Raw genomic sequence first — 21,651 nt, forward strand, 5'->3', positions numbered from 1 at the left:
AAGAGGAAACACACTTACACTACGCTATAATGTCCAGTCGTGTACATAAGCATGTGTGCAGGCAATTATGTGGGGGGTGGATTTGGTCACAGTGGTTCAACATTAAGAATGTATGCAATTAGGACACGGCAAGCAGAATATAGTGAAATACAGAGAAATAAAGAGGATATGAAGGTAAGGCTGTATGAGCCGAGCCTAAGCTAACCTGAGGAGGGCCGTCTGTGTGTTTTTCATTGAGATCAGAAGGACTGTTTAGTTGTTTTACCTCAGGGTTGCTGGAGGGAGATGCGCTGGCTCCTTTCGCACATAGTTTTGGTCTGGAACACAAAAGACCCACAACATTTTGATGATGCGTGTAGAATTTTGTCTAACCTTCAACGTCAGTCAGAGGTAAATCCTCTATCACTTGCAGCTGCTAGGGACACGCTGGTTTTTAGAATAAAGCTACAGCAAACAGAAAAGGCAAGAACAACAACACAAAACAACAAAAAAACAACAATGCCAGACATAACATTAAACAATGCACCTTTGTTTAGTCTGTAGGCAATGATGTGCAGTGCTGAAGACATGGAACTCACAGGGTGCACAAAACCTCGCCAAGCCTCCAGCCAAAATCAGACTGATTACTGCAGGAATTCCTTTGGTAGAAAATAAGAGCCTTGTGCAATTTAGAATCTCCCTCAACCATATTACTTTGGGCTGCGTACAGATTCCCTGCTGCTTTTCGGGCTTTCTTGTTCCTCTTAATTAGATGTTCATTTTACAGTACAGATCTGCTTCATACCCCCCTGCTCCTACCCTGTGAATAGTGTACAACTGGTATTGCGTGCCACCACACACACATGGCTGTTCAAATTATAGGTTTTCCTATTCACCATTACCCTTCTCGTTTTTCAAAACAGGTCAATGAGTGTTGGCTGCCTACCCAGTAAAGTTGAGGCATAGACATACTGCATAAAATCAAATAAAATAAAAAACAGAAACCCATATTTGTCAAGAGTCTTCGTATGAGAAACACTGAATGAGAGTATTTGATAGTTAACAGCATTGGTGGGACTGGTTCTGGAGACAAGATCAGATAAGGATACGCTTTGACGGCCCTCATCCATATAAGCACATGGCACTCTAGATGGATAGGATTACAAACCTCCCACACTGATAGCATCGACTTTGAACACTGCTTGAGCGACGCCCCCATGGGATTTAACAGATGGGAACAGCTTGTAAATTACACCCTTTGATATGGAGCGCGCTTGTTCTATTAAACAATTACAATAGCATGTGTGGGACAGTCGGACAAGAACGGCTCTGCTTGCTTTTCTTCTTTCTTTCTCTTTTTTACGCTACCCATTTCTCAGACTATTGTGTGGTGGTGCTCTTCTTTTGTCCAAAGAGGGATCGATGCCAGGTGCTGCACCTTGAGTTAAAGGCCTCACTCCCAGTCTTCACTTCCACAATGGGAAACAGGTCCACATCAAGGGCCCAGGCCGGCCGACCACGCAACAGAGGTCTAATACGTACGCCCACGCCACAACCACTTCAGGGAGGCTGGGATGGGAGGACTCCAGCTGAGTCAACAGGAGTGACTGGCCTGGCCACCACGTGTAGGAGTGCTAACGACAGCTAGGGCCGGCCACTGACAGCATTGGTTCGGCCCAAGACAAAGTCGTCTGGAAAGTGCCCCTCCCACTCAATACATACAATGTTACTGTATTAGGACTAAATTCTGGACCCCTATTCCCTCTGGGCCCGAACAACTGACCCCTTTGTTACCCACGTCAGCATCCCTGGGTACACCTTCAACAGAACAACACGGTCCGTGATAGCCTTGCCATTCCTACACATAGAGGTGACGGTAAGGATTGTAAGTACTGCAGAGGTGTCAAATAAAAGGAAAATGAATTGTGTAAGTACATTACACCAGTACATTATCTTACATGATATTACAGCAGCTATTACACTACTGAGGTCCACTGTCAAAACCAACCAACCAGCTCAGAATCAGCTGATCATAAGACCGATAGGATACTGTAGTTTACTATAGTGTAGATCAGTTACTCTGTGAAGTCACTTGTGTAGGAAGGAAACGGTAGCATGTTTCTCTACAACAACCCCATTCGTGTTAGCCTTGCCATTATTTCGCACTGACAAGAGGTGATGAGTACTTGCACTATGTACCCCTGCTCTGATCTGAAAATTTTCAGCAGAAGTTCATGGCAACTGGGATACACAATGCTGAATCTGTGTCATGGGAGTTTTATTGGCAGTAATTTGTAGCACATTTTGTGATACTTGGACGAAATTCCTTGTGTTTTGCACAGCTGCCTTTGCTTCTGAAACATGTAGAGTAAATAAATTAATGAAGTATTACTTTTGTTGTGGCAGGCTGAATATGTGCAATGTCTTCCTTCCTTTCAAATAACTCTTCCAGCCTTCCTTCCAAATAGCTGTTTTGGTAAGTTGTTCTTTCACATTTTAAAGGATTAGAACACACAAATGAGATGATCAAATCTTCAAAGGGTGCCTCAAACTATTTGACGTTACTGAGACAACCACTAAGGCACAAAAAAGACAAATGTGGAAATGTGTTCGCAGACATGCATCATCTGTGGAAAACAATTCTTTGGATAACATGACCTGGTAGAAAGAGAGACTCTTCACAGACTCCTTACCCGAAGACGACAACAAAATATGGCCTGACAATCAACATCAAACATTTTGAGGCAGCCGCTAAGCAGAGATTAGGTAAAATTAGAAGAACTGTTACAGCGTATGTAGCTCATTGGGTACAGTGGAATAACTGATGTAACATCTATAGTATCTAATATCATGCATTAGTGTTGTGCTTGCATCAATGAAATCACCTCTACTACTACGGCTCTACAACTAAAGCAAAAAAGGAACAACGGTGGACATGCTATCCCCCCAGATATGACCTACAGTGGTTCCCATACATAGGCCAGTCTGTGGCGCAGCACCACAGAATAAAATCAGAGCACCACACATGACCCACATGAATGTCAGTGTACAATAGCCTACTTGCACTGGCCCAATGTTTTTTTGCCTGTCGCACCACACAGTGTTACTTGGTTTATGGGAAACACTGTACCTGAAGATGACGAAGAGGGCAAAAGCCAGAGCCACGGCGAAGAAGGCCACGCCACTCACGACGGCCAAGAGGACGCCCATCTTCCCGGAGGCGGCGGGAGTGAGAGAGCGCTGGTCGGCCATGCCTTCGGTGTGGTTGCGGTAGTGGAAGAGCAGGGCGAAGCCGCGGCCCCAGTGGGTGGTGGTGATGAGCTCCATAATCACCTGTCATCGGCAGGTGGATGAAGTAGAAGTAAAGGTAAGCAGACTGTCGCTAGTGTGATCACAACCCTTGCACACGGAATAACAACCATGTGACAATCAAGCTTTAGTGTCATAATTAAATTATAAACTTCTCTGTCAAAATTCATACTCCTGTGCGTTTTATTGAGTTCAATATTTTTGGGATTAAGTATGGGCTCTGCACAACTATTGGTTATCTGATGTGGGTGTCATTTGTGTCTTGGACATGCCTATAGATTAAATAATGGATTTGTTTGGTTGGTGTCCTGTACACTGGCCTCCAAAAGAGTTGTCGCCTACCCATCTGTTTGGAATAACAGCTAATAACCTGACTTTCAGTTAATCACTTGGCTTCAGAAGTCACTCATATGAAAGCTACAACCCTCTCGAATGAAAATGAATGTACAAAAATAAATTTCATGCACCAAAGAAAGATTGATCCTTTAATGAACACAGACAGGGCAGATTTTGACAAATCAAAAGTTTTGTCGCCTATCGAACATAATGTGAAAATGAGTCACTTCAAGTCACTTCAAAACACTTCAAATACGCAGATCGGGTGTCATACTTAATCACTGATTCACTCACACCTCTTCAGAAAATCAACTTTGGCCTTAGGTGTATGTTTAGGGTCATTGTAATCATGGAAAGCAACACAATGAAAATCAATGGAGTTCAATGAGAGATGGTCACATATTTGCTATTCGTAGAGCAATACATTTTTAACTTCATGATGTAATGAATGATAAAAGCCCTCACACACCAGCAGCATGCATGCAGCTCCACATAAGAGCTGTATCCCTCCCATATTTGACTTTAGGCACCATGTATTTTTTCCAAATTCTTCACGTTTAACACCAAAGAAGTCTCTCCCACTGTCCTGTCTCAAAAAAGCCAGCCAAGAGTATGTCAGGCCTAATTCTGACAAAAATGAAGGTTAATGGGACTCCTACTCTGAAGTCAAGATCCCAAGATCAACCATTTTAGAACTGATAGCATCAAAACTATATGGTGTTGGAGATGAAGAATATGAAAAAAGAGAAATGGTGCATAAAGTGAAACATGGTACAGATACAGCTCTTATGAGGAGCTGCATGCATGCTGCAGGTGTTTGAGGGCTTTTATCATTGATTAAATCATGAAGTTAAACGTGTATTGCTCTACGAATAGCGAATATGTCACCATCTCTCATTGAACTCCATTGACTTTTATTGTGTTGCTTTCCATGATTACAATGACCCTAAACATACACCTAAGGCCAAAGTTGATTTTCTGGAGAGGTGAGAGTGATTCAGTTATTAAGTATGACACCCAATCTACGTATTTGAAGTGTTTTGAAGTGACTTATCTGCTCATTTTCACATTATGTTCGATACGCGACAAAACTTTTGTCTTGTGAAATTCTGCCCTGTCTGTGTTCAATAAAGGGTCAATCTTTCGTTGGTGCATAACATTTATTTTTGTACATACATTTTCATTCGGGAGGGTTGTAGCTTTCATATGAGTGACTTCTGAAGCCAAGTGATTAATTGAAAGTCAGGTTATTAGCTGTTATTTCAAACAGATGGATAGGCGACAACTCTTTTGGAGGCGAGTGTATGTGTCATCATGTACACTGTGTGCAGAATTATTAGGCAAACAAGTTTTTTTGACCATATTGTCCATTTTATGCATATTTTCCGCCACCAACCTTTCTGAACATGAAAACCTATTGGATTTAAGCATTCCAGATCATGCATATGTGTATAATAAGATGGAGTGTGATCGAAGGAGCCCAACACCCAATATCAGGTGTGCATAATTATTAGGCAACTTTGCTTTCTTCTGGGAAAATGGGCCACAAAATAGATCTAACAAACTCTGAAAAGTCTATAAACAATTTTGAAGTCTTCCAGAGGGATGTGGCTCTCTTGAAATTGGCAAGACATTGGTCACGTTAGCATAGAAGTATCAAATGCACCGTTACAGATTCATCAGTCTCACATGAGATGTCACTGCCAAAAATTGAGAAGAATTTTAGGTGAAACAACAAGAAAATTATTACCCTGCAATGCTATCATATTCCAGAATGCAAACTTACATCAGGTGTCCAGAAGAACAGGTTGTTGAGCACTCAGAGACATAGCCAAGGTAAGAAGGGATGACACCAGACAACCATTTAACAAGTTAATTAAGTCAAGACTGGGTCAAGAAATACCCAAGGAAAGAGTTTTCAAAGGTATTATGGACTGGTGAAAGTGACTATTGACAGACAGGGTGGATGAGCCCATAGCTGGATCTGTGAGGGAAAAGTTTGCAACTTTCAAGAAGACAATGGTATTTATGCAGTATTCTGCTGGCATTTGAGTAGAACTCAGGAACTCATCTGAGTGTGCACATTACCGATCTAGCCATGGGCTCATCAATCTGGTCCATTAACAGTCACTTTCACTAGTTCATAAAACCATTGACAAAATTGTCTAAAGACCTTTCTTGACCCAGTCTTGACTTACGTTTCTTGTTGAGTGGTCTTCAGGTTTCAACCTGTTTTACCTTGGTCATGTCTCTGAGTGCTGAATACAATGTTCTTCTGGACACTCGATGTAGGTTTCAGTTCTGGAATATAACAGCACTGCAGGGTAATAATTTTGTGGTAGTTTGACCTTCAATTCTTCTCAATCCGGCAGTTACTTTGTGAGCACAATGCATGTGACACTGATGGCTTCGTAACGGTGCATTAGATGGATATGACCAATATCTGGGCAATTTCAAGACAGCCACATCCCTCTGGAAGACTTCTAAATTGTTTATAGACTTTTCAGAGTTTGTTAGATCTATTTTGTGGCCTATTTTCCCAGAGGAAAACAAAGTTGCCTAATAATTATGCACACCTGATATAGGGTATTGGGCTCCTTCGATCACGCCATCTCTTAATATACAAATATGCATGACCTGGAATGATTAAATCCAATAGGTGTTCATGTCCATAGAGGTTGGTGGCGGAAAATATGCATAAAATGGACAATATGGTCAAAAAACATGTTTGCCTAATAATTCTGCACACAGTGTATTTACAGATCAATACCGTTTTAAAGCTAGTGCAAGTAGAGACAGGTTGTCCCAAAAGAGACACACACCTCAAATCATTGTAAATTGAAATTTGCGTTATTTGTGTAATTGGAATTGTGTGTGACTCGCATCGTCACCTGTGCCTAGACTCGAATGGATGTCAGTATGAGAACAGACGTTGACAAAACAATAAAATGAGGTCTGTAGGATGTTTTACACTTTCGAAATAACACTGCAAAGATTGCAAGACAGTTAAACATAAATGTCTGTATGAGCAATGTCTACGTCCATACTGTCTATGTCCATGTATGAGCACTGTCTATGTCTATACTGTCTATGTCCTTACCTAGATTAGTCTATGTCTGCATGGGAGAGCAAGAAACGCAATTTCAAATTCTTTGTATGACCAGTGCATGTAAAGAAATTGACAATAAACTTGACTTGAACTTGAACTTGAACTTGAAAAAGTTGCTCTGCCTCCTTAAGTTTGTACGTTAACTAAACTCGAGGCTTTCTCTAGTTGAGGTAACTTACAAACTTATAGCAGCAGGGCAACTTATAACGATTTGGGAAAATCAGGATGGATCATTTTTTATGTGCATAGCTCATCTTATAAGATCTTCTTTTACCTCCACCATCTCATCCGAGGAGCCAAAGACCAGCTGGCTGCTGCTGGGCCGGTTGGCGCCGCAGAAGCGCGAGGAGAAGGTGATGAGGTCCGAGATGTAGAGCACGTCATGTGGGCAGGCGTCCAGCTGTGCCTGCTGCATCTCCGGGCTCACGGACTCCGTGTCTGCGGGGAAAGCCGCGGTGGTCGTGTAGAAGTAACTCGCTAGCTCGTCTGCCTCTAGTCCGGCTTCGGCCCGGAGCCCTTGGGGAGAGATGGCATTCAGGGCTTTGTCTCCCGCAGCCTCCACCATCCCAGGAGCCTGCACTATTGTAGGCAGCAGGGAGGCAGCAAGGGGTGGTGGCATGGACGCGGACCACTTAGCGGAGTTGGACACCTTGGCCAGCTCCATTTTGGTGGATTCCTCTTGGACAACCACAGGCTTGTTATTGACCTCGTCCTTTTTTGCGTTAAGCTGGGGCCCCTTCATACTGCTGCTTCCCGGGGTCGGCGTGACGAGGTCTTTCAGCCCGGCCCCAGCCTCGGCCTCGGCCTCCTCCACTGCCTCGGAGCCCAGGGTGGAGCTGTACACCGAGCTGTCGTCCATGATCTCCTCCTGGTCGTCCAGGTCCCCCTCGGACATGGCTGCGAACCGGGCCTGGTTGTTGTCGCGGCTGTGGTTCTCGAAGACGTCAAAGTCAAACATCTCCATGACGAGCTGGTGGCCCACCGGCACGAAGAACTGCCACACGCAGTGCGTCCCTGACGAGTAGTTATAGGGGAAGCCGGGAGAGAGGATCAGGCCCTGGGCATCCACCACGTCAACTTTGGCTCCACAGTCAAAATACACCTGAAAGCATACAGTAGCACAGAGTGAAATTGTAAAATGAAGTGTTACCACTTTTTAGTTGTGTCCTAGCATCTCTATCAGAGGGACTGTCTGTCGGTCTGTTGGTCCATCTGAAACGCATTCCTTAAATTGTAATATCCCAACTGTGTCCACAAGGTGGCAGAGTGCATAGACGGACACATCTTTGTCCGTCTGTCGGACTTGTTATTCAGTGTCTTTTTCGTGTAACTACATGAATCAATGTGTAATATTATGTACATGTTTGCCAACATCTTTTGTTCTGCATACCCTCTAAGCCATTTTGTCATTCAAGTCCCTCATGCTCTATATCTGTTCCTCTATCCCAATGTGACTACTGTACTACACTCCACATATTATTTACTATAACAGTTGTCCAAGTACCCCCAGCAGTGTGCTTGTGTACCCCTAATGGTACACGTACCCCTGGTTGGTGATGTACAGCATACATACCCAAACCTAACCCTAAGGTGCAGTGCAAGTACATCAAGTAACATGTTGTTACAAACTTTTTGGACTGTACCAAATCAATCAGCAACAATAAACATGAAGCAACAAAATATGAAAAGTAAACATTTGAGTGCAATAAATACTACATCTAAATAGATATGTCTAGATAGAAGATGGTAGAAAGAAAGAATGTAAGTTTATCAGCCAGTATGGATAGAGTTCACGTGTGAGGAGATCATTAAGAGTTTGGGATGAGAGCCAATAAATGCAGATTTTAGAGCCAACGTAATGCACGAGCTCTCAACTCGCAGTCACTTAGTACAACATCCTCTTTGGTTTACCCCGTCTGTGGCAAAGAAACTTAAAATGTGCGCCACAAGTTCCACTCGCATCTTCTCAGCCAAAACAACAAACGTCACACACGCACAGAGTAAAGGAAAGATGAATATTATTTTTATACACGCCATGTCCTCTCATTATGTGGTTACGGCTAAGCCACTCTCGGCAGCGTGGCCGGTGATGCACACACTAATTGTTGGCTGCCATGGCCGAGACCACCCAAATTTTTGGTGGGACCAAAAACACCATTGGCTCAGAAGCTGTGGGGTGGGAAGAATCAGTATCTTTACATTCCTAGACTGGAAGACTCGTGACTTAGTGGGATGCACACAAAGGGGAGAAAGGAGGGAGGGGAAAAAAACATCCTGGTATCCACCAGAGGATAATCACATAGAATAGGAGGCACCCATCAACAGTATATCATTGTTTCTCTCGTGGCTGCCCAGCCATTGCCTTTCAGATGCCGTTTGAGGCCCAGTTAAAAAAAAACAACGAAAACAAAAAAAAACTGGGTTGCGCTTGCTTCACACAAAATGTGTGCATGGCTGACCTATTCAACCCGCCTCCTTTTGCCGGCATATCAAAGCTTCTCTTTGCCTGCTGTGGTAACCCCGGGGAGGTATTTCTTCAAACAGCGCTGGCGGTAATGCATCCCAGGTGTGCAGGATGGAGAAGGGGACCTCAGCTCTTAATGGCAGTCAGATGTTCTGTCGGGGCCAGGACGGGCCGGGCCAGGAGCGAGACCAACCGCTCCAGATCCAGACCTTTGTGGGGGTCCGTCTTTATTAGCTTTGCTGTGGATCTGGGTTGTGCACTGTGGGAAAGCCCGGGTGACTGGCTCAGCAGCGTGCCTCCCTACCAGACAGGTAACAAACCCCTGAGCTTCCCCTTTAACCCCCCCGGGCATCAACCCCCCATTCCACCCCACGATTCACTCACCCAGCATTTGTACATCCTGGCCAGGACAGTTGGCAGGGGAGGGGAACAAACAGGTCAGTTGTAAGGGGCCCAGGGAGACCCAGAATTTGGTCCCCATTACATTGTATGCATTGAGAGAGGGGCCCTCTTACACATTTTTCTCCCAGGCCCTTTCAAAGCTGTCAGTGACCCTGATCCTGTCTATGGAACTAAATTAAAACGGCTGCCAAAGCAGAGAGGGGTATATGAGAGAAGGCTCAAAAAACAGCCGCAAACACATAGTGATGGTCATATGTGCATTCCCATCAAAAACATTCCAAGCACTTTATTTTTAAGCAGCAATAGCTAGAGTTATTGGAGCTTTACGAGTGAACTTCAGGGTTAACGACCGATAACTCTTCATCTATCAAAATACCTGAGATTGGGTGCGGAAGCCCCTCATATTGCTTTGAATTGCTGGTGGACTTTAGTCAGCAAAGACAACAAATGAGCTCAGATAACTGATCAAGCACATATCCACTTGCTCTTTAAGTCAGACCTGGATTTTACAGCTCCAGCTACAATTATTTGGCTAATTTTGTCAGACAATGCTCTACTTACAGTACGGACATGTACTACCATTCTCTGCAAGGGCAAAACCAAGTGCAGGCCTCCTTGTTATGAGCATGGCTTCTGTCTCTCCACCTCTCTCTGTCTGTCAGTATATTGGTCCACTCTGTCCTTCCTCACTGACCTGCTTATTTGACTTTGCCGCAGTGTGAGCTAAGAACAAAAAAAGGCAGAAAGAACAAAAAAGAAACAAAAAACCCACACTGCTGAAACCTAGCTGGAGGCTGTCCAGAAATTTGCACTTTGCAGTAAAAATGGGAAACATGTTTATTGCGCAGGAGGTAGCTAAGTGGCTTACTGCCCCCGTTTCATGGCAACAGCCAAGGCAAGAAGGTACGGGATTTCTTAGAAATTCTGATCAGTGCTCGTAAATTATGTGCTAGCCTGGGAGCATGCACGGTACAACTGGAAGGGCAGACTGACAAATAACACCCCATTGGTCAGCAAGCAAACACATAGAAAAGCTTTCCATGTGGCTTATTGCCAATGTCTCACAGGCAAAGAAAAAAAAACCCAAACATTCACATGAATGAATTTCATTCAAAGCTTGGCCAGTATTAATAAACAAGAAACAGACCAGTAAAGACACATCCATGGACATGCATGCATGCAAGCCAGCCCCTCGTTCGTATGCTGATATTGGGTTTTTATACAGTGATATGCTGCCAAATGGTGCATGTAATAGAAAACAGACCTCATTTGAAAGCAGAGGCTCTGGCAGGCATTGTACTGAAGCAGCACAACTTGTTTATCGTTAAAAGTGTTTACCCTCAGACACTTAAACCTGTGGATGTAGTTTATCTTTTCCCGTCTTGTGCCGCGAGTAATGTTTTTTTTTTTAAGTGTTTACCCTTAGGCAAACTGTTTCCAGGCTGTAGGAAGACTCCTCTTGCTAGGCCTTTGCTCCAACTGGGCTTAGCAGTCTGCTTACGTACCACGGCTACACTAATAATAATTACTTGACTGACATTTGAACTGGTCAAATGCCATTCTCACAGAGGCGGAGGAGTAAGCCGATTTGGGCTTTGCCTGTCAGTGTTGTTCACTTGTGCGTTATGGCATCAGTCAGGGGGGAACGTTTTATGAATGGGGTGGCCAGACTGCCACATTTAGGCATCTCATCATTCAGTTTCATGACTGAGTAGGCCAAATGACAGAAACAGATTTCAACATGTTTGCAATTTCAAGACGGAGGTTTCAAATTTATTCGCTGCATGTTATAAAAAGTCCCTAATCTTCACTTGAGAAAAAAGTGGGAGTGCGATAACTGCGGATAGCTATTGAATTGGACCAAAAAGAACCGAACATTAGTGGGTAGGCAGATAGAGAAAAAAATGTGCATGGTAGACTTCACATGAATGGCGTCCAAAGTGCCACAGTGTGTGTGTGAGTGTGTGTGAATGTGTGTGTGTGTGTGTGTGTGTGTGTGTGTGTGTGTGTGTGTGTGTGTGTGTGTCATGGAAATGGGGCATTCTTATAATGCCAAACATCCCAGTTCTGTTACATCACAGGCAGGGGGCTCAATTAGGCAAGGGTGCCTTTTCTCATAGTGAACAATGCGCTGCACAGCAGCTGGTACTCCGCTACACGCTGCGCCAGGAGATGACATTTTAATGAAGAAGTGATGCTAATAAGTAGGAAGCAAAGAACAAGTTTACATAAGACCTGCTGGCCATTGCGCCCTAGTTGTGCCTTTAGGGCTCAAAACGACTAGACAATAACAGCACCCCCCCACTCCCCACCTCCCGCCCCCACCCAACACACACACCATCCAGAAGTAGATCATCCGGACAAATACAGTAATTGTGTGTGAGTCAAGTGACAGATCTCAAGTGACAAAGCGGAACATTGTTCCGACACTACATTACCGCCTATGTGCTGCATACATTTCCAAGTGCTTTGAAGTATTTTTTCCCTTCTTTTCTTTCCGCAGGGCTACACTGCTGTGAGGCTGCATTGTGGCATTACATCAGTCCCTGAGAAGTCACAGAGGGGCTGTTGCATAACAGAAAATCTAAAGGTCTCCAAAGGTCTTTAAATGATTTTGTAAACTAAGCCTAATTAAAAAGAGAGAGAGAGCAGAACCATTGAAATTGAGAACGGTGAGCAGTTAGTCAAATACAGCACACTTTGCAAGAGACGTTTTAGACTCAGCATACTGCACTTTCAGTGTGATACTGTAACAAATATTTTAACTGTACACACATATGTGTGTACCAAATAAGATAATGCAAAGCCAGTGACAGAATAGATAACTATTACAGCAGTCATCTGTTCTTTTTGGAGAATATTGTTTTGATCACTTTCCTGTGACCCAGTGTCAAAAAGGAGTATTATAAGACTGTGTATTACAATATTCAGAATATTCAGAGTATTTACATATCCATAGATGAGAGCCATGGAAGTAAGAGTTAGGCTAATCCCATTGAACCCTGTGTTCATTTTTTACACAAAGATGGCGTCTCATGGAGCCTTTGACACATAGATTGCCATTGACATAGTTCCAAAATAGTTCCAGGAAGTCTGTGTAGTTCCATGGCTCTCACAGAAAGTGCAATGAAGGTACATTTTATTCATTTTAATTTATTTTTCACATCATCATTGGCGGTCATGTAGTGGCTCTGTATCAGTCTCTAGTGGGGGAAAAAAACTGCTGCCAAGCATTATTTGACTCTAAGTGAATCATGTCAACCGGTTCTCACAACTCTGAATTCCACTGATCTACCTTGGATGTGTGATCAAAAAGGACCCCAGTGTCTTTTTGTTTTTTTTGTCCTTTTTGCATCATCTTTTTACATTTTAGCGCTTTATTTTTCAAAGTATTCCTCAAATACAGTAAGTCGCCTTCGACATGAAAAGCTTACATTTGGATTTTTTGTCAGCAATCTTGAAAGTGTTGGACTCAAAAATGCAACAAGCACATAAAGAGATGGATGTCATAAATGAATCACTTTGTTGATCAAAATAATGATAATACAAATGATTAACCAAAATGAAGCTAAATGAAGCAAAATGAAATCAAAGCGATTTCCATTCTAAACTGCATTAATTCCAAAATTGAGGTCATTTTTTTACCTCACTCAAGGAAGAACACAGGTGCTGGTTGGACATACGGGTAAAAAAAGAGTTTTCAAATAAAACAATTTCTTGGCGTTTCCACAAATTGTACATGTACTCCTCCTGGAGAAGCAACACTTGACAGCAATATCCCTGCACAAAAGGCAGAGAGGTTACACAGATCCTTTTTTGATTTGCGAAACAAGCTTTCAGGATTTGCATCGAGGGTTTTTTTTCACTCCTTTGAATACTTCTCCCAAAAAAGGGCCACCTTAGAGAATTCATTCTCTTGTATTATGTTTCTACTCTCAGTTACCCTGTGTGGGATCATAATAAGTTTACTTCATGGATCCCCCCCGACCCCCACCCCTCCCCAAGAGCTTACGTCCTGACTGTTAAAACTCCAGCAGCCTCTCTGAGCCCCAGAGCCCCAGGTCTTGCCACACACTTACTCAGATGCACAAACAGACCCCGAGCTGCTCATAAACAGGCAGGCAGGCAGGCAGGGGCCTGAGCAAGGGGGGGTGACTATGCTGGGCTGACTGGTTGGCTGGCTGGGGGTCCTCGCAGGGGCTATTTATTGGTTGTGAAAAGTGAGCCCGGCTCGGGCGGGCAGCTATCGGCTTCGCCGGTGTGAATGTTGTGACGATGTGTTACATTAGGTTCATCTCCCCGACCTAATCTGTCACCCGGCTCCTGACAGCACGGGAATGAATCCACCCGTTAAATCCCGGCACCCGTCTCTCTCCACCCCCTCACCTCGGTGCACCTCGATCACAAGCTCCCCATGTCAGAGAAAGGAAGGAAGGAGGGAGGACTGAAAGGGAGACAGAGGGAGGGAGACGGAAAGGAGCAGTGCTTCTTTAAGAGAGGGGAAGGATCCTTGAGTGCTTGTCCTCCTCACACAGCTGTGGCAGGTCTAGGACACACTAGCCCACGAGTCTGACTTATTACATATCTTCCCTCTGATGTCAACTTTACACTCGCCCTCAGTCAGTGTGTCCATATTTCTCTCTCTCTCTCTCTCTCTCATGAATAAAGGTCTACTGTGGATACATTAGAAAACAAGCAAAGACGTTTTCAGGGTCAGCCAGTTCATTTAATATCTCAGGACAGGACTGCTGTTGCTCCCAAAACAGTGCTCAGATGGTCGGCATTTTGTTTGTTTTGTTTTTCACACCAAAACTCCCAAAGTAATCATACAAGCATGCGTCTGCACCCGCACACACACGAGCACACACACACACACACACACACACACACACACACACACACACACACACACACACACACACACACACACACACACACACACACACACACACACACACACACACACACACACGCACACATATACGGCTGACAAGACCCAGTGGTGCATCTCTATTTATCCAACGAGGTGGGTGGGCGGTTTGTGATCTAAGTTTGTGTGGCACACTCCAACATAGTTTTCATACTGCTACTTTTCTGCCATCTCCCAAAGGAGCTCTCTCCATAATTATGGATACTAACAGTGTGAAGCATGTGGATGAAAATAAAAAAGTATATATATAAAAAGCAAGCCTTATCTCCATGGAGAGATTTTTTTTTGTCAATTCAGAAAAATAGTTTCCAGATTTGGAATGTGATTTAGCCAGCACTTCCAAGACAGTTAATCCCAATGTAACTGAGACTGGAACAAGAGGCGAGAGGAGGGGGATGACATGGCAGTTTTTTTAATGCGCTTCCTGGTAAAAGACAAAAGCGGTGTTCTAGTCATATCTGCCTAAGGTCACACGGAAGGCTTTTCCATCCAAGCCTCTGCATTCATTCATGCATGCATGCAAGCCATTCACATCATAGTGCATCATGGCCTAGCCGTAAAAGGTCACTGGCAGATGTCACCAAAACAAAACACACAATGACACATGGAAGCGAAAGAAAAAAAAGAAGTGTTACACCAATTCCATTTTAAAAAATTGTTGCATGCCATCCATGAAAACAACTGCAGCATTCTCTACTTCTACTTTTACATGTGTTTTTTTCCTCGACTTGACCACCAATCCAATTCATGTTAACGCTGTTTCAAAAAATCAACTTAACACAAAGGGGGACAAAGGCATCATTTAGAGTGCCCCCTCAGGCAGATAATTGCGGAGATAGTGAGCAGCCTATGTGTGGAGAGAGAGGCCGAGGGGAAGCTGACAGACAGTGTAGTCCCACCACAGCGAACGCACTGAGCTGAGCTGAGCCGAGCTGAGCTGAGGGGGCTTTTGTTTGTCCGAATTCTAAGAATTCTGCAACTTGCACTAGCGCTCGGGCTACGGTGAATGGACGAGGGGAGAGCGGTGACAGTTGGTGTCCCACACACACACAACCAACTGTTGTCCCCAAAGAGTAAGGTCATGAGCGTGCACTTGCTCACATCCCTGTGTGGGACGGGGTGGGGGGGTGGTGGGGTATGGGGTGGAGGGAGGTGGGGGGGCAAGCATTGAAGTATTGTGTGCAAAGTGCAGGTGAGTCTACCTAGAGCCGGTATGCCAAGTGAAGGTGATTCAGAAGGTTATAAATAGGGGAAGGTTAGTCATGTGTGGATACTATTTCATTTGGAGTCATTCACTGAGTGACTGCTTTGTTGTCGGATAACCATACCACCAAATGAATGGCAGTGGGAGTGTGGGGTTACTCTAGTCTTGAGTAAGTCATTCACAACATGCACCTGAAAGAAGCAGGGGAAAAAAACTGTTTGATCATCAAACACATGCCTTCCAAAAGAACCTGCCAATTACCATCAAATAAAAAGAGACATTTTCCCACAGTGGTGAAAATAAAAATAAATAAACAAAAACAAGATGCCGTCTCTGCTTCCCAGTGCTTACCACAAAGAAGAAAAGGGGATTTTTTTTGCCAGTCAGACTTAACACAAACAACAACTTCTCCTCTGTGTCTGCCGGTCTGTCTGTCTCCAGAAAACAACGTCTGGAGAGATCCAACACCGTGTCATCTGCTGTTGATCTTAGCCCCTCTCTCTCCCGTGAGCAAGAGAGGAAAGGAGGACACTAGTGCTTCTGCCACTGTTGGTGTTCAACTTGTGTCACTCTCAACTGCCACACACACACAGACACACAGACACAGACACAGACACAGACACAGACACAGACACACACACACACACACACACACACACACACACACACACACACACACACACACACACACACACACACACACACACACACACACACACAGAGGGGGGATACGATTCTGCTGCTGTCAAATTGCAGTTTGATTACATTTGACAACAGCGCAGGCTTGGCTTTGACGTCTGAGTAGTAGGGGTGGCCATTCATATTGTAGTTTGTTACCCCCCCCAGAAAAGGGATCTAATAAGCCGCGAGTAGGCTAGAACTAGACCACCGTAGCAGAGCAGTGATGAGATGTGTAGCACTGAGCCGTGGCGGAGAGTAATGAGCCCAAATCGAGGAGGTGTTGTTTATGCAGCACACTACAATGCAGAGTCTTCCACTGTGACTGTAACCATGACACTGCCAGAGAGTAGGCTACAAAAAGACTTCACGGAAGGTTGAAAACTTATTTTCACAAAGAAAAAGCACACACACACACACACACACACACACACACACACACACACACACACACACACACACACACACACAGAGACACACACACACACACAGAGACACACACACACACACACACACACACACACACACACACACACACACACACACGTGTTATGTTCACTTGGTACTTGGTAGCCTGCCCTTTACTGTCATACAAATAATAATTGGGATAAGCCATAATGACAGCCATTGAAGCGCGTTAAAATGGCAATTACAAAGATCGTTTGCACCCAAATAAGTTTGACAGATGCATTCAATGTTAGGATTTATCACACTTTCAGTACCTTATTAAAGCTGTCATCGCGGTTTATCAATTCAATTTGACATGTGCACATACTGGATTGTCCTCTTTAAAATTGTGTCACGCGCTGGTAGTTTGTTTACTAATAGAAATGGGTTACATTTTGTCACCACGATATCATTACATTCAGCTGACTTGACACCCAAAACAACTGCAACGCTTTAAACGCACGCACAGCATGCAACAGACAGTGTTTGTGTGCATTAAGTGTATGCGCGAAACTTTGGAGACCACTGCGACGCAAAAGCCGAAGGGAAAAAAACATCTCAAACTGAACTTGCAGTGGTTGTACTACTGTGGAAGTTGACAAATATTTCCACCCCAACAGGAGACCTGATATGCAAAGCAATGTCTTCCAACGCACTGAACTGACAGAGCAGTTGCTGTCTACAAATCATGCGCTGGAATTCTGTGAAGAAAATAAAGTAACAACAAACAACATATTTACGGACATAACACCATGACTTACTTTTTGTGGTGCATATCCAGTGATCCAAAAGAGAAAGGACACCACAAAAAAGGATGTCCTTCGGAAGATATTAAGTCCCATTTCCCCTGTTTTTCCACGTTCACCGACGAAGACAGGACTGCAGTCTCTCTTGTCCCCCTCTCTCCATTCACCTGAGAGCCTGCATGTGCGCGCGCTTTCATAGCGCGTGGACCCGCACGCACAACAGAACGGCGGAGGCTGAGCCAAAGCGTATTCACGACACACCAAATGTCACAAGAGCTCTACAGCGAAAAGTAGGCTAACCTGTTAGCGGAAAACTTCACAAATGAGTAGCCTAGGCTACCAAATGAATGAGGTCTGTCTATCTAAAGAAAATAAAACAATTAGCAGAAAAAAAAACAATTTGTAAACGGAGTTACCTCGAAATATATTTCTTGCCTCTTGTCACAATTAAATCGTTAATGATAATAAAATATGCCACCTGTGGGTTTTCAGCCAAAAATCAAGAACATGAAACTAACCCTTAAGCCTACAACACTGTTAGGCTATATTAAGCCTACTGCTTAGGCCTACACATTCTTACTTTTTGCTACATGCTTTTACAATGGACTAGAGCTATGGGGATCATCTGCATTCATGAGGTCAGGACGGCAGATGAATAAGAATGGTAAGATCAACGTTTTACGCTTTGGTGGACATTAAAAAAGGCCTATATATAAGCTAGGCTATCTCATAGCAGTGCTGACAGACTTCCAATTTTTTCCCCCACCTCTCTGCCCGTTCTCCCCTTCCATTAGCCAACAAATTTATTGAGTCTGATGCATGCAGTGTTGGTGGCCCTTTTACTGCTGTTTTTTGTATTAATCAAGACATAGTCATACTTCCCTGAGAACACTGGAGGGCGCCATTGGAGAAAATGTAGGGTCCCCCCCCCCGAAGTGTCTTGTATCGTTATTGGCCCTGTTATCCATGCCATGATGAAGGGTGAATATGATTTATTGACTCCTATTACAAATTCTGACCAATGTAGTTTTCTCAGTTCATTTATCAAAGTACCAGGGAAATCAGAATTAATATAATGAAATATAATATAATATAATATAATATATACTGTAATATAATATAATATAATATAATATATAATATAATATACTATAATATAATATCATATAATATAAAATATGATTGTATTATGCGAGAATATTAAATGGGTGTGTGATTTCATAATTTATTTTGTTCAGCCAAATGGCCTAGAGAAGAAAATACCCAACAGGATTCCACATTCAAGTTATATATTTAATCATATATTTCTGGTGAACAGAAAAATAATAAAGTACCTTGATATCAAACTATCATGTTCATTTGTTCAGAAAGGAATTCTTCAATTCAGCCAAATCCTGTAATTTCCATGACTTTATTCATCACATAATACACGTTTGTGTGCTGTGCCAGACAGCTTCTAGGAAATGGCAGGGTATCATTGTATTTTATTGTTGTTGTTTTTTTTTTGTCTGGGGCGTTTTGATGAATTACACAAAAATACAGGCAGACAAGGTATGCGAAAAACCAACTATATAAGCACATCAGGTTAGTCTGTGCAGGCCTCCCTCCTGAATCAAGGTTTTCCCACAACATTCAAACCCATGGAGTACATCGCTTCATAATTTCTTCACCATTTTATTTTTTTATACACCGCAAAAATATTTTTTTCAACATAAAATTATACCTTCTACAACCCAAATATTGGTTTTGAGTGCTTTGTTTTTCATTCATTCATATATATATATTCTTTTAAATTATGCACAAAATCCACTCAAAATACAAACATTCACTCTTTCCTTGAATATCTGTATAAAAAGCAGAATGTATGAAACAATTGAAAAGCTGGGTATAAAAAATTAAAACTCATAAAAAACAACAAATGCTTGACCTGTATACTTGAAATCGCCATGTGGCTATGGATCAAACACGGGGAAAAAAATCTATGGCAGATGTATCTAATTTGTACTGATGCCACATGAAAATAAATACAAAAAACGTTCAAATAAATGCAAACCACAGTTGCAATAGATTTGCTCCAACAAATGACTACATTTAAAAAAAAAAGAAATAACAAAAACAAAAACAAACACAAACACACCCTGAGCCATCATGGCTGACGGTAGTGGGCGAGTCGAGGGCCACACAGAATTGAGACTGGGCAGTCTGACATGGACACAACACTTTGGCCCACGACACCCATTGCCTGCTGGGCCACCTGCGTCATGGAACCTGGGCGATGTTAGAAAACCAATCTGGAGCAAGATTAGCGTGGAGGCCGAAGGTTGGGAGGTGACACCACACCATACTACACTCAGGGCCGCTGACAGCTTTTGCTGGGCCAAGGACAAAGTAATCTGAAAGGGCCCCCTACCCAATGCATACAATGTAATGGGGACCCATTTCTGGGCCCCCTATCTCTCTGGGCCCAGGACAACATACCCCTTTGCCCCTCCCTGTTGGCGGGCCTGGCTACACTACACTACACGGTATGATATCCTCCTGCCCTGCCTTATGCTGATTTTTATTATCAGTGCAAATGGGGTGTTAAGACCAGCTGTAAGCACTGGGCATGTATTATCATCTTTTTTCCCAAAAGAATAATTAGCTGAAACAAACAAACAAAAAAAATAGGCTAAACGAACAAACAGAACAAAACTCTTGTTCAAAAGACTAGCTTACAACCTAGTGATATGCCTCAAATGCACAGGAGCACAGGCGATGCTTTCAACATAACAGGTTCTCAAGGGTGGAGTTCAAACACTGAGAATAATACAAAATGGCGGAACAGAAGCAACAAAAAATTATGTCAGCAAGAAAATAAAAATATTTCAAAGTCTTTTTTATAACATTACTGTATACATTTGTGAAGGGGACGTTCAGAAAGAAATCAACAGATGGACTAAAACGAGTACTGCGTCAGCACCTTTTTCCTTCCCCCACTGTGGCAATGTAGTACATTACCTGGTAATAGAACAGACAGAATGAAAAATAGACATCAAATATAGCTTTTTAGGAGAGGAAGAGGCTGAACCTAGCCTCTCCCCTATTCTCTCTGTATGGTAGCATGTGTGTGCTACTTTATCAACATCAACACAGGAGCCCCACCATTCTTTCCCCCATTTACTTTGTTTGTTTGTTTGTTTCTTTTTTGCTAAGGGCGTATAACACCACAACATGAGCCAGCCAGGGAGCAGCACAGCTGTTGACTCTTTTTTCCAAACGATGGCAGTTTTCTTTTTTTAATCCCACTCACAAACACACTTGAAACACATTACACATGCACTTGGCCAAAACAACAGAGGTCAAAAGAGGTCTGTTTTCTTTTCTCTCTCTTTTTTTTTTAGACGGTCGTTTCCCGAATTCGGAAACGCAGCTCGGCCAGCTTCTGATAGCTTCTCACTGTACAGTAATCGGATGAGGTGATCGAAATGAAGAAAGGCCACACGACACGAGCCTGTCTTTTTTTTCCTGCACACGTACAGTAGTGGTAGTGTTTGCCTTGGCAGTGCTACCTCCTGTGGATGGCATTGCGGCTGGGGGGAGCCGGGTGTGTGGGTGGGCGGGCAACACTTCTGGTTGCAAGACTCTGCAAATCTCTTTCTCTCAGACCGAGATCTCATAGGTGGTGCCCCCCACCCCCGACACCTTTTTGACACTGGTGTGGCGGGCAGGGCTAAGAGGGGTGCCCGGGGTACCGGAGGTCGTCCCTAGGTGGCAGTCTCGCATTTGGCCCTTGGGCTGTCCATTCACTTTCCCTTGGGTCATGTCCTCCCTGGATGAAGAAGAAAGGGGGGGGGGGGAGATGGAAGGACACACATGTTTTATTATACGCACGATACATAGAGGACAACAACATCCTTCAAAATATGATGGAAGTAAAATGAAAAATAGGTACAAAAGAAAAAAAGGATGGAGTGATTACAAGAAGGGGCTGTTAGGTTGTTCTGGCGTGTATGATGGGCTGTGATGAGTTGGGTGGTGGGATGTGTTGTGACGATGAGTAAAGGT

At 43.5% G+C, this 21,651-nt stretch overlaps 2 protein-coding genes across 4 annotated transcripts in view; both read right to left on the minus strand.

Annotated features, from left to right (window-relative positions):
• si:dkey-112e17.1 (uncharacterized) overlaps positions 1 to 17,756 on the minus strand; it is a 32,026-nt gene extending 14,270 nt beyond the window's left edge. Inside the window, exons 1-4 of one of the 2 annotated variants that reach the window (XM_063195177.1) lie at positions 17,620 to 17,756; positions 7,008 to 7,835; positions 3,110 to 3,312; positions 266 to 317 (exon numbers count right to left, since the gene is read on the minus strand). In XM_063195177.1, the coding sequence (XP_063051247.1) occupies positions 266 to 317; positions 3,110 to 3,312; positions 7,008 to 7,835; positions 17,620 to 17,700 (1,164 nt within the window). In that variant the 5' untranslated portion in view covers positions 17,701 to 17,756. Of the gene's footprint in view, positions 1 to 205; positions 318 to 3,109; positions 3,313 to 7,007; positions 7,836 to 17,619 lie in introns of both variants that reach the window. The other variant, XM_063195176.1, reaches the window with a different exon arrangement.
• Positions 17,757 to 18,935: 1,179 nt separating this feature from the next.
• The window catches only part of zdhhc8b (zinc finger DHHC-type palmitoyltransferase 8b), a 108,275-nt gene continuing 105,559 nt past the window's right edge, over positions 18,936 to 21,651 (minus strand). For both annotated transcript variants that reach the window (XM_063195179.1, XM_063195178.1), the window contains exon 11: positions 18,936 to 21,415. In XM_063195179.1, the coding sequence (XP_063051249.1) occupies positions 21,247 to 21,415 (169 nt within the window). In that variant the 3' untranslated portion in view covers positions 18,936 to 21,246. The remainder of the gene's footprint in view (positions 21,416 to 21,651) is intronic.

Source organism: Engraulis encrasicolus, chromosome 3 (assembly GCF_034702125.1).
Source record: "Engraulis encrasicolus isolate BLACKSEA-1 chromosome 3, IST_EnEncr_1.0, whole genome shotgun sequence".
Taxonomy (NCBI): Eukaryota; Metazoa; Chordata; class Actinopteri; order Clupeiformes; family Engraulidae; genus Engraulis; species Engraulis encrasicolus.